General features: G+C 40.6%; 1 protein-coding gene across 4 annotated transcripts in view; it reads right to left on the bottom strand.

The window, feature by feature from the left end:
- Window positions 1-6,178: 6,178 nt before the first annotated feature.
- FRY (FRY microtubule binding protein) overlaps window positions 6,179-13,432 on the bottom strand; it is a 448,789-nt gene continuing 441,535 nt past the window's right edge. For 3 of the 4 annotated variants that reach the window (XM_054528883.2, XM_054528882.2, XM_024230948.3), the window contains 3 exons: window positions 13,017-13,127; window positions 8,229-8,431; window positions 6,179-7,605 (listed from right to left, as the gene is read on the bottom strand). In XM_054528883.2, the coding sequence (XP_054384858.1) occupies window positions 7,347-7,605; window positions 8,229-8,431; window positions 13,017-13,127 (573 nt within the window). In that variant the 3' untranslated portion in view covers window positions 6,179-7,346. Of the gene's footprint in view, window positions 7,606-8,228; window positions 8,432-10,438; window positions 11,339-13,016; window positions 13,128-13,432 lie in introns of those variants that run through there. The other variant, XM_054528884.2, reaches the window with a different exon arrangement.

The following is a 13,432-nucleotide window of genomic DNA, read 5'->3' as shown; positions in this document are numbered from 1 at the left end:
ATGACTCAATATTGTGCTTTGAGCTGTAGGGTGAATGGAATTGAGAGCTATACCAGGTAGGAGGCATGTTCTGGAGTCAGATTACCTAATTGCAAATCCTGGGTGCCGTACTTAAGAGATAATTTTGGGCAAGTTACTCTCTACCTCTCAGTTTACCTGTCTGTAAAATGGGGATAGTGATAGTCCTCACACCACCAAGAGATAGGAACTAAAGGAGTTGAGGCATGTTCATCATTTAGAATAATTAGTGCTTGTCACTTTGAGGGCTCAATACATTTACCTCTTATTTTAGTGGACCTATTTAGTGATGTGGGGATGGGCATCTGTTTTCAACATAAGTTTGAAGTGCTGGAGACATCCAAATGGTAGATGTCATGTAGCCTATTGGTTATATGTGTCTGGAATTTAGGAGATAAGACAGGGCTAGGGATAGATTTGGAGATAACAAGTAGTTTTTAAAGCCATGGGCCTGGATGGAATCACCTGCACCAAAATCTCACAAATCACCACTAATTAACTCACTCATGTAACAAAATACCACCCGTTCCCCAATAACCTATGGAAATAAAAAAAATTAAAAAATTAAAAAATATAGTTTCATAGAAGCAGGGAAAAAAGAGAGTACAACACAGGGCTCTGGGGCATACCAACACTTAGAGCAATGATTCTAAAACCTTAACATCCCAGGAGTCATTGGGTGAGCTTGTTAAATGACGATTCTGATTCAGTAGGTCTGGGGTCTGAGACTGCAAATCTAGGAAGCTCCCAGATGCCATCAATGCTGCTGGTTCCCCAGACTATACTTGGAGCAGCAGGAACTTAGTGGTTAGATGAAAGATGAGGTCAAGAGGGATAAGGAAGAGGATGATGAGATGAAAATGAAACAGTATTTCCAGAAGGTAGGAAAGTCGACTGAGTCAAATCCTGCTAGGAGGTCAAGAAAGGTGACGACAGCTCCATTTGATTTGGCAGCATGGAGGTGATGGGTGAGGTTGAAGAGAGAAGTTTCCATAGAGTGGTGTGGACGGAAGCAGTGTTAAAGTCCAAATAGTGAACAGAAGTAGTACTTCTTAGATGTTTTGCTGTAAGAAAGCAGAGAAACTGGTGATAGCTAGAATGGCATTTGGGGAAAGCGGAGGCGCGGAGTATGTTGGCATATTAAAGGGAATCATTTAGAGAAGCTGATGGCAGAGCAGAGAGGGGAATGTCTGTGGGAGCAAAGCCCTTGAATAGGCAGCAGAGATGGGGTCCAGAGTGCCAGTGGAGCAATTGGCCCCTGAAGGGAGCAGTGATATCCCTTTGATTATAAAAGGATGAAGCACCTAGAATATAGGGCTAGTTAAAGATAACTTTATACTTTTGGTGGGGAAGGTGAGACTCATTTGTTTATTCAATGAATTATGAAGCAAAGCCATCAGCTGAGACAGGATGCTGAGGAGAGAGGAAACAGGATGCTGAGGAGAGAGGAAAATATGAGAAATAACTCTCTCAGGCATTAGGAAATTGAAATGATCAGGAAGGCATAAGTGTATTACAAGATTGTCTCATAGTGTTGAGATTTGAGATTTTCTTGGTTGCACTTGCATACTAGTAATGTCACACTTCTAGTAATGAAGACACTTGTAGTAGTGAAGATATTACTAGAAATATAACATTACCAGTGTCATTGTTAGTGTGACACTACATGTGTGACTTGCATTCTAGTAGTATCTTCATCCTAGTAATGTCACACTTCTGGTGCAGGTGTGGGAAGAATCAGTTTTAGGTTCAACCAGGCTTGGGGTTTAACCAGCTGAGTAAGACAGGGGTAGGGCATCCCTTGTGAATGTCAGCAAGGGAGGGATTATAATGACCCATGGGATTTAAATATGCTCCAAAGGACAGTAAAGACCTGTGAGGGCCACAGACTGATATTCATGATGGGAGAATTGTTAGAGGGGTGGGGGCTGGAATAAAGGGGAACTGGGAAAATTCCTGAGTAGGGGGCCTGAAGGTGGGATTCTGGAGCTGGTTCACTTACTGCTATGGATCAGGTTTTAGTATAGCCAGGAAAGTGGGTGGCTAAGGTAGAAAAGAGTGAAAATGCCTGGAGGTAAGAATGTTAACAGGATGAGAGAGAAAAGATTTCGTACAGATTATACACAAGACTCCTGAAGTCCTGGAAATGACATCGGAAGCTGGGGTAAGCAAGAAGCTCTAGTCTCTCCGATGAATAAGGGGCAGGAAGCAGGAGGGCTTTAGGTCACCAGTTCCCAAGTGCAGTTGCAATTCAAAATCATCAGAGGAGCGTTAGAAAGGATTTAAGGGATCCGGAGGGGGGCCCAAGCCTCAGAATTTTTAAAAAGCTTTCCCAATGCTTCTAATGCAGCTGAGGGTCACAGCCAGTGCTGTGGATGACAGTGATGGGGTTGGGGAAGGAGGTGGCTAGTACAGCCAGGTGGCAAGAATTTCAAAGTCTCTGGGCTTTTCGAAATAGAGATGAGGAGAGAAGGGTTGGACATAGTAAAGGGGACCAGGAGGAATCTCTTTGTTCTCCTGGCCGAGGAGCTCCTGGAAGTTCGCACCAGGTGGCCCAAGTTCTTGGAATCTGAAATTCGCATACAATATCCATTCAAGTTTGCTGTTAAAAGAAGGATCTGGATTACAGAAGATGGCAACAGAGAAGGAGGCATCTGCCAGGAAACTGATCTGTAAGTGGATGCAGTAAATTCTAGTCACTCACTCACTGTGACCTCAAATAGGAAACAAAGTTACAAAAAGATCAATGACAGATTTGGGTAGAATCACTACACCAACAGCCTACGTGGAAAAACAACTGGGGGTGTGCTTTAGAAGAAAGCATTTCGCTATATAGGAAGTTTCTCCTAGTTCAGTGTCTTTCAAAGTGGAGTGGCTGTTACAATGCTGATTTGAGGGATCCTGCGCTGGATTTACCAAACTGGTCTCTAGAGGGGTCAACCTGAGGGATTCTGCATTTTTGACAAATACCCTGGGGTGATTCTTAGGTCTAGAAAGGAGAAAGCAATGTTCCAATCTTGGCAGTGGATTAGAATCATCTGGGGAATCTTAAACAGTGCTGGAGTTTGAGCACAGCTTCAGACCAACTAAATCAATTAAGAGGAAGGCTGAGTGTTGGGGTTTTAAGTCCCTGACATGATTTAATATTCATCTGAAATTTTGAGCCCATTACCTACACTCTAATTTTTATGAGAGATCCCAGTCCCGGCTGGACAAGACGGGAGTATCCTATTTTTTTCTCGGGGGCTTTAAATGCCATATGTATGTCTTTAGCCCAGACTTTGCTCCTCAACAACAGACTCACACATCCACCTGTTTACTCACCATCTTGTCTTGGATATCAGACATCTCAAAGTTAACATGTCTGAAGAATAAATCTTGGTTTCTACCTCCCGAACATGCATTCCCTCATCTCAGTTAGTGGCAACTCCATTCCTCCAGCTGTTTGGGCTAAACTCTCTCCCATTCCACGTGTCATTGGTAAGCCCTGTCAGCTCTAGCTCTGAACTATTTCCAGAATATGCCCACAACTAATCACATCCGTTGCTAGTACCCTAGCCCAAGCCAGCATTGCCTGGTGACTGCACTATTGCCACAGCCGTCTCTCTAGTCTTCCTGCTTCTACCTTTGCCCATCTGCAGTCTATTCTGCACATAGCAGCCAGAATGATCCTTTAAAAAAAATATTTTTATTGTGGTAAAACATATATAACAAAATTTACCATTTTAAAGTACACAATTAATTGGCATTAAGTACATTCACAATGCTGTATAACCACCACAATGGAACTTTTGTTATAGAACTTTTCTTCATCTCTATGAAGGAGTAATCCTTTTAAACATAAGTCACAGCATGTCACTACACTGCCTGCAAACATTCGGTGGCTTCCCATCTTGCTCAGCAAGGGACAAAGTCCTGCTGTGGCCCACAGAGCTTTTGGCTGTCCTCTCTGAACGCTCTCTTCACTCATTTCACCTGGTCATTGGCTTCCTTGCTGTCCCTTTGACAAAGTGACCCTGCTTCTCCTTCAGGGTCTCTGCATGTGTTTTTTCCTTTGCTGGAATGCTCTTTTCCTTGGATATCCATTGTATCCTTACTTCATTCAGATCTCTCCTCAGATATCACCTTATTAGAGTGATAGCTAAGATAGCCCCGTCCGCATTACTCACTGTATCCCTGTTTTGTTCTTCATGGCACTAATCATCACCCAACGTAGACAAGTACATCTTCCTCCACTCAAATGTAGGAGCCTCATGGGAACAGGGACCACATCTGCTTTGATAGCTGTGGTGTCCTCTAAAACAGTGCCTAGCCCAGAGTGGGCATGCAATAAATATTTGCTGAACAAAGAAATATCCTGGGTCATGATAGGTATTCAAATATTAATTGATCTCAAACAAATGCATTGAAAACTTTAAAAACAAGTTTCATTGAGATACAATGAACACACCCTAAAACTCACCCATGGACACTAATTTTTTGTTGTTAAGGCAGGCATCAGGAAGCACGTGTAAGCTATTGATGTAAGCAGCCTGGAGGTACCCTTATGCTTTCCAGAATTCTACAGTTCACTGAAAAGATCATTGTTTGTTAGGACTTAGAACCAGAAGAGCCTTGAGACCTAATTCTGGATGTTCATGCATGTGTGTGATGCCTACAATTACAGGCATCTTTATTTCACAGCAACATCGGCACATTTTCTTAACATCTCACCAGTGTTAGATGGGTTAGAGGTGGGAATGACATTCACGTGCCTCTAAAAATGTGCAGTGCCTTTTCTAAAACACTATATTTGGAGACTATAATTTTAATCAAGTGATGTCTAAGTTACAGAGCACCTGTCTGGATTGCTTTATTCTGCAGGTGGATACAAAGTGTATCATGTTTCAGTGTTAGAAAACAGTGAGACACAAGGAGGCATCTTTCTTATCACTGAGGCATCTGTTAAATATCTACCCTTTCCTTTGGTACTTCTACTTCTTTGTATCCCTGCGGAAGGCAATTAACATTAATGCTTCTGTAACAGAGGCACAGAGCAATAGCCGACAAGACTTGACTGGTAGATCTAAAGTTATTGCTGGGCTCTGCTGGCGTGGGGCTGCATCCTACACAATTTTTCCCATCTCCACTTAAAGTAGAGGAGGTGAAGAGATAGAGGAAAAGTAGAAGAAATCTTTCACATTAATACTTCTCCTTTTAAAAATAAAATTGAGAAAAACACAAACCACTGCTTCCTATGTTAATATCTTGGATTGCAATGTACTGTTGAAATCCTTTTTTTTCTTCCCTTTTTAAGAGTAAACCATCACGGTGGTTCTCTGCTGGGTAAGAAGGCATGGTAGAAAACTCAGTTCATGACGGATCTGTTCTCTCCACTGTGGCTCCCAACAAAACTCTCTGAAAGTTGTCTACTGTGGTGACCCACAGAAACCTTTATTTTATGATATTTTTCAGAGAGACCATGATTCAATTGTTTCTACAAATCGTAGCAAATCATCTTTCAGGCAAGTTGAAAAAAATAAATCATCAGAAAAATATGTTTTCAGCAGTCCAGAAAATTATTAAAATCTAGTAGTTGCATCTGTGGCAACATTAAAAAAAAATCCTAGGTTAGGCTCTCTTCTGTAGAATACTCCTAGAATATTACTGCCGATGATTCAGTAGCCATATGCTAGTAAAGCAAGTTATATTTGTTGGTCCATGTAAAATATGAGTAGGAAGACAGCATAAATGAGATTGTTACATGTTTCTCCCTGTGTTCCTGTTTTCCTAGTGGGGTAGATAGGGGATAGGTGTTGGTGACAGAATTACAACTCTGCTACTTTTTCCTGCTCACTATAGAATGAATTTCCAAATTTGAAGGATGACAACCTAATTATAGGTTATGGAGAATTAGAGCTCTCACTTTTTTGATTTTTCTTTTTGGTTGATTACAGAGAATTGGTTGAAGCTCACAGTTTTGATGCCAACTTCCAAAGAGATAATACTTACCTCCAGCTTCACAGGGCCATGCATGGCATGACCCCCATGGGTGCCATTCAGAGCATACATGTGAGGGGTGCCCCTTGGGGTTATTACTTTGGCAACCCACATGCAAAACTTCATGTGTGCCCAGGACAAACATTTTCATTAACCAGAAATAAAGTCCATGGCCAACGTGTATTTTGTCTTTTTTTTTTTTTAGTCTAAAGAAAGTTCTGAACAGATTATCAATTAAGCTTACATCACAAAAACTTTAAATGTATTTACAGAGTGAATAAGTTACATAGATAAACTCTGAATATGTTTCTGCTGTGCAACAAGTTCACATGCACACATCTAACACTTGACAGCATTAAGTTTAAGGAGAGAACTTAAGAATGGCCCTTTACATATATATTACACATAAAATATGACATCGAAGAAACAAAGTAACAACTCATATTTTACCTTTATGATTCTACTTCTGACTATCCAAACGGATATTAAAATATGCATGCCTGACGGGTGAAAAGACTTGGAATTTATATTGTGAATAGTTTTCTCTACAAAATGGCAAAGTTAATTAAAATTAACTCTCATCCTTCAGCAGTATAAATATGCTCATAAAAGCAACCTTCTAGTAAAAAGCAGCCAAGATCCTTAAAAAGAGTTTATCTGGACCATTTTTGGTGCAAAGAGATCCAGGGCTTTCAGAAACAGTAGCCTAGCAACATAAGAAAGGTACTTCATAGCAGCTCCTTTTAGATACAGTAATTGTATTCAAATTACAGTGTACATTACATTGCCGTCCATTTACAATTCCCTTTTCACATACACAGGCTGTCAGCTTTTGACCATCTTACAGTTTTCAGTGGCCAGCTTCATTTTGCCTGCCCCTTTCTCAGCCCACGAAAGAAAGGAAAAAGAAAAAAGAAAAGAAAATGGAACAAGACAGGGAAAGAACGTACATGTTTGAGAATATAAAATTTTTTGAGTGAAGAAAACATTGCACTTTTGCCAATCTAAAATTGTTTCTAGAAAGGAAGGTACTGTTCAGTGTAGTCGGCTTTGGTATGCAACGGAAGTCACCTCTTCAGTAGTAAGTTGCATATGCTCGGTCAAATGTAACACATTTGTGCCACACAGCATGACGAGTGGAGTCTGTCCAGGACGTTCTAAGCTACCTTGGTTCTTATAGTATTGCTACACGTTGGAAGTTCTGCCATCCTCTTTAGAAAAAGCCCTACAGGTAACAAGAGGGAGAACAGTCTGTCCAAGCCTTTTGAAGGCTGAGAAGACACTGAATGACGTTGCCCCAGCATGGCAGCACTGCCAGTTTGGAACCCAGTGGGGACAGGAGGCTCCTGTCAGAGACTAGTGCCAGAAACACTGGAGTCTGGAAGAAAAGTAGTGAGGACTCGGTAACTCTGAGCCCTGCGGATCATGTCTCGGATCTCCATGTTCAGCTCCATCAGCTTGGTGCAGATCTCGGTCAGGCTCTGGTTAGACCCCACCAGGGCATAAGTACCCGTCTGTCCCAGAGTTTGGTGACGGAAATAAATATTCAGTAGTGTCTGGACCTCATCATCAGAACTGCTTCCAAAGATGTCATTGGGCCACAGACTTCTGCAGTCAAAAAGAACAGCACAGATTAGAGGCACTATTAGTCACAAAGTTGGGAGCTTATGAGTCTTCATTAATATGAGAATATTACTTTTTAAAAAGGCTTTATTGAGATGGAATTCCCATATCAGGTAATTCACTCATCTAAGGTAAACAATTCAGTGGGTTTTAGTATATTCAGAGTTGTGCAAACATCACCATAATCAATTTTAAAATATTATTTTGATAAAATATCAAAAGTATAAAAATATCAGAATGGAATCTGATACTCCTAAAACATTTACCTTATTTGCTATAGCCTTCTGGTTTCAATGAATGTGAATACAATATCAGAATGTAGGGGCAAACCCAAAAAGGATATATTCAAATGTTAGTTAAAAATTATATGAAGGTATATTTTGAAGTGCTTCAGCATTTTGTCATTTTAGGGATGACAAATGGCCAGAACCAACACCAACACTTTCAACACGTAGTGTTCTGAAAGCTGAGTGTTTCTGGTTTGGCAGCAGTAAAGATCTGAGAAGAGATCTGTAAAGTATCTAGCCTTCTGTAGTGGCCCACCATGACAGACTAACAACCAGGTGTGCATTTCCTGCAACCACCTCTAAAAGAAATAACAGAGTCACCTGCACTCCCTGATCTGCCGCAAAGCTTTGCCGAGTTCGTTGTTCTTCAGGCACTCCAGCATGGACTGGATGGCCGCTTCGGTGGACGTGAAGGTCGGCTCGGACCACGCACCGTCTGAATAGAGAGGATCAGCTGCAATGACTGCGCTGGCTTCCTTCAGGTGTTTCTTTAGGTCACTCAGTTCCCTGGACATATTCAGCAGCTATTTAAAAAAAATGTTTTTTAAACTATATTTAGGTGCTGGGGGAATTTTACATCCCAAAAGGAAAAAAAAATGGATCTTATGGGTGTGGTTAAGCATAAGCTTAATACCTTGGTAAATTCAAATAGGATAGATGACGTTGTACTCCATGGTATGTGTAGGGGATTGTGGAGTTGGATGCATTGAGTATGTGTCAACTGCTGAGATGCTCTCCTTACAGAAAAGGTTAAGACTTCATTTAAAATGTGTTCTATTTAAGTTCGACTTAAATAGGGAATAAATACAGAAGGAAAGAGTACAAGAGATCAGGCTCAAGAGTGAGCAGATCTGGGTTCAAATGCCAGCTCTGCAGTGTACTGTAGGAACATGGACAAGTTAACTGACTTTTATGTGCCTCAGTTTTCTCATCTGTGAGACTGAAGATAATAGCCATCCTAAAGGTTTATTTTAAAGATTAAGTGGAAATAATATATACAAAATGCTTAGTACAGTCCAGCACTTAAGTGCTCAATTAATGTAATCGTGACCATGGACTCTGTCCTAATAATAAGTTTTTCTCACTCTTGGTTCCACACCGTGGGAAAAAGCTGAAGACACAATTTTGAGGAGATAGAATAATCTTAAACTAATGTTTGTATTAATGCTACAGCAGTAAAAGATATTTTCCCTCGAAGTTACTGGAACCAAAGGATCCAGAGTGTTAAAAAGTAAAGCATAAGAAAACCTGTGTCACTTCTAAGTGTCTCAAAATATACTACGGAAGATGGTTGTTTTGCAATTTGATCTCAAGAGCATTAAAAAAATTGGCATAAAATTAAAGGTTTTTTTCTCTTTGTAATGCAAGTTGATGATGTCTGTTTACTTTGGAAAGTTATTTATTCAACATCTTTGCTTTTCCTCTTCATTCCCAACTCACTCATGGTACAAACAATAAAAAACTGAAGCCTTGAAGGATTATTTTTTCTTGGCACACATGCCTGTTAAATACAACTACCTACTATAGAAGTAGGTTTAAAATTTACTGAAATAATCTTTAAAAACAAGATATTAGAGTATCTTAATTTTGTATGTAGTTTTAAATTTGAAAGCAAATTTCTCCTTATTTTAAGCCTAGATAAGTTTTAAACATTATGTGTGTATACATACATTATTTAAAACATATAGTATTTAAACACTGTGTGTGTACGTACCCATATAAATACACACACCAGGTATACCTTGGAAATATTCAGTTCTAGACATCTGCAATAAAGTGAGTCATGTCAATTTTTTGATTTCCCCATGCCTATAAAAATTATGTTTACACAATATTGTAGTCTAAGTACACTAAATCTAAAAATGTACATACCTTAATTAACAAACACTTTAGTGCTAAAAAATGCTAACAATCATCTGTGCCTTCAGTGAGTAATTATCTTTTTGCTGGTAGAGGATCTTGCCTTAATGTTAATGGCTGCTGACTGATCAGGGTGGTAGTGGCTGAAGGTTGGGGTGGTTGGGGCAATTTCTTAAAATCAGACAATAATGAAGTTTACTTATTTATTTGTTTATTTATTTATTGAGATGGAGTCTTGCTCTGTCACCAGGCTGGTGTGCAGTGACACGATCTCAGCTCACTGCAACCTCCTCCTCCCGCGTTCAAGTGATTCCCTTACCTCAGCCTCTCAAGTAGCTGGGATTACGGGCACGGGCCACCATGCCTACCTAATTTTTTGTATTTTAGTAGAGGTGGGGTTTCACCATGTTGGCCAAGATGGTCTCAATCTCTTGACCTCGTGATCTGCCCACCTTGGCCTCCCAAAGTGCTGGGATTACAGGCGTGAGCCACTGCACCCTGCCAAAGTTTGCTTTATTGATTGACTCTTCCTTTCATGAAATATTTCTCTGTAGCATGTGACAGCATTTTATACACCTTGGAACTTCTTTCAAATCTGCAGTCAATCACCTTAAACTCTGCCACTGCTCTATAAACTAAGTTTATGTAATATTGTAAAACTTTTGTTGTCATTTTGACAATGTTCTCAGCATCTTCACCAGGAGTAAATTTCACCTAAAGAAACTTTCTTTGGGCCGGGTGTGGTGGTTCATGCCTGTAATCCCAGCACTTTGGGAGGCCTCACTTGAGGTCAGGAGTTCGAGACCAGCCTGACTAACAAGGTGAAACCCCGTCTCCACTAAAAATACAAAAATTAGCTGGGCATGGTGGTGCGGGCCTGTAATATCAGCTATTTGGGAGGCTGAGGCAGGAGAATCGCTTGAACCTGGGAGGTGGAGGTTGCAGTGAGCCGAGATCGTGCCATTGCACTCCAGCCTGGGCAACAGAGTGCAACTACATCTCAAAAACAAACAAACAAACAACAACAAAATTTTATTTGTTCATGCATAAGAAGCAACTCCTCATCCATTCAGGTTTTATCATAAGACTGCAGCAATTCAGTCACATCTTCAGGTTCTACTTCTAATTCTAGTTCTCTTGCTATTTTTACCACATCTGCAGTTACTTCCCCTACTTAAGTCTTGAGCCTCCCAAAGTCGTCCATTGGAATCACCTTCTTCTACACTCCTGCTAGTGTAGATATTTTGACTTCCTTTCATGAATCATGAACGTTCCTAATGGCATCAAGAATGGTGAATCCTGGCGGGGCGCAGTGGCTCACAGTTCACTTTGTGGGGGTCGAGGCAGGTGGATCGCCTGAGCTCAGGAGTTTCAGACCAGCCTGACCAACATGGTGAAACCCCATCTCTACTAAAAATACAAAATTAGCCAGGTGTGGTGGTACATGCCTGTAATCCTAGCTACTCAGGAGACTGAGGCAGGAGAATCGTTTGAACCTGGGAAGCGGAGGTTGCGGTAAGCTGAGATTGTGCCATTGCACTCCAGCCTGGGCAACAAGAGTGAAGCTCCATCTCAAAAAAAGAAAAAAAAAGAAAAAGAAAAAGTAAAGTTTATCTTGACCATGTGGCAAATAAAAAAGAAAAGAGTTGATTCCTATTATCTGACAACTTACAATTGAATAGAGGAAAACTGGTTGTGAAGGCCTACTTTCTTGAAATAAGCATTTGAAAGCATAAAGTTGTATAGTTTTTTCCTTTTTTCAAACTGAGTAATAAAAAAATGGTAAAATGGTTGTAATTTGTCTCTTGTGGCTCTTCCTCCTCTGCTCTTAGCCGGTGAGGTTTCCCAGGCTTCATCCTCACTTCTCTGCTGTCACTGGCATGGTTTAATCGACTTCTGCTTGTTCACAATCACATCTGTGCCTTTTGTTCAGCTCTCTCCCCTGACCTCACATGTAACCACCTGTAAGAGGTCAGTCACTGTGTAAGCCAGGTCTGGGTCCAGTATGCAGCCATTGACTAGCCGGCAGAAGGCTTGACTGTCTGGACACAGCATCGCCTCAGTCCTTCTTTTTATATTCCTGTCTCAGCTTTGGTGCTACTGGTCACCTGGTTTATATAAGATGGAACCTGAGTGTCACCCTCTCCTTAACTCTTCTTTTTCCTTCATCCCCCCATCAGTTTCATTGATTTTTTGTCCTGTGTCTCACATTTCCTTCCTCCTCTCCATACCTAGCACTTCTGTCCCAGTTCAAACTCTCTCCTTCTGTTTGAACTATTTCAGCAGCCTCATCACTGGTCTCCATGTCTTTGGTCTAGTTGTCATCAGACCCACCCTCCGCATAGCTGCCACAGAGATCTACCTGAAATACTCCTAGGTGCAGCATGTCTTATGATCTCGCCTTTACCCCTCTCTCTTCTGCCTTATCTCATAGCTCTTTTTTGGTGCACCTTCTATTCTAGCAATACTAAGTAGCTTGTAGCTCCTTTCTCTTTCTTCCCATCAGGCTTATGGCCATGCTGTTTGTTCTTATTGGAATGCTCCTCCCTCACTCCAACTCACCCTCTGAGAGTCTACTCAGGTGTGGTTTCCTCCAGCAAGCTCTTCAGTTTCAACTTTTCTTACCTCTAGGCAAATGAGGCGTTAGTCCTCTTTGCTTCTATAGTATCCAGTACACACCACCATTATTCCACTGACTACATTACTGTAGTATTTCTTCATTTGTAGAAAAATTTTGGCTCACTCAGCAGTAATATATTTAAGTTATTTTATTTTAAAGATTTTAAAATATTAAAATATCATGGTGCTAAGCAGGGCAGGGAAACTGAAGAGAACCAAACACATCATACAGACATTTCCTTCTTACCTCAAGGCAAGGGCAAGTATGAAAAACTAATGTAAAGAAGAAAACCCACACACATGGAAAATTTTCAAATAAGGATGCCCAGCCCCAGGGCCAGGATCAGGGAGATGCAAGCAAGGCACCTAGGCCATAACCCACAGGAAGGTTCCCTCCTACACGCGTTCTTAAATTTTTAGGCACCTCACTTTCCATACCTACTTCTGACCTTGCTTTTAAAAATGAGAATAGAAATACATACAAGACATGTTTATTTCAGACTTGTGCTTGAGCAAAATAAGTATGCGGGAATAAAATCACTTGGGCAGTTATAAATGGGGTGGAGTGAGGAAGAACAAAAGAAATGATTTTCGTGGTGAGACGTGGGGTTGGGAAGCATGTGGACTCACCTCTGGCATGGAGCTAACTTCGTGCACCTGGCCGATGAGCTTACAGTAGGACTGAAAAAGCAATAGCAGCTGGAAGTGTAGCTTATATAATCTCTGACACAGTTCCAATTGCTAAAGAGAGAAATTGCATGGGAAGAAATAGTTATTATTAAGGATCATTCACATATAACTAGTGAAATCTCAATGGAGACAAACTTTTTTTTTTTAAATTAAGAAAACATAACCAGCTGTTATTCCAAATAAAACAGAAAAACAAAATACAGTCATTAAATACCAGTGAGAAATCCATGGTATAATTTCCATTATAGTTTGTGTAATGGATGACTAATTAGAGAGTAGCAGCTATAAAGGGACTGAGTGAACAACCAAATTTCCATTATATTTGCCAATTAAATACCTACCAATTATAGCTGAGT

This window comes from Pongo abelii, chromosome 14 (assembly GCF_028885655.2).
Source record: "Pongo abelii isolate AG06213 chromosome 14, NHGRI_mPonAbe1-v2.0_pri, whole genome shotgun sequence".
In the NCBI taxonomy this organism is placed as follows: domain Eukaryota; kingdom Metazoa; phylum Chordata; class Mammalia; order Primates; family Hominidae; genus Pongo; species Pongo abelii.
Note: the sequence above shows the minus strand (reverse complement) of the source record. Positions and strands in the feature narration are given on the sequence as shown.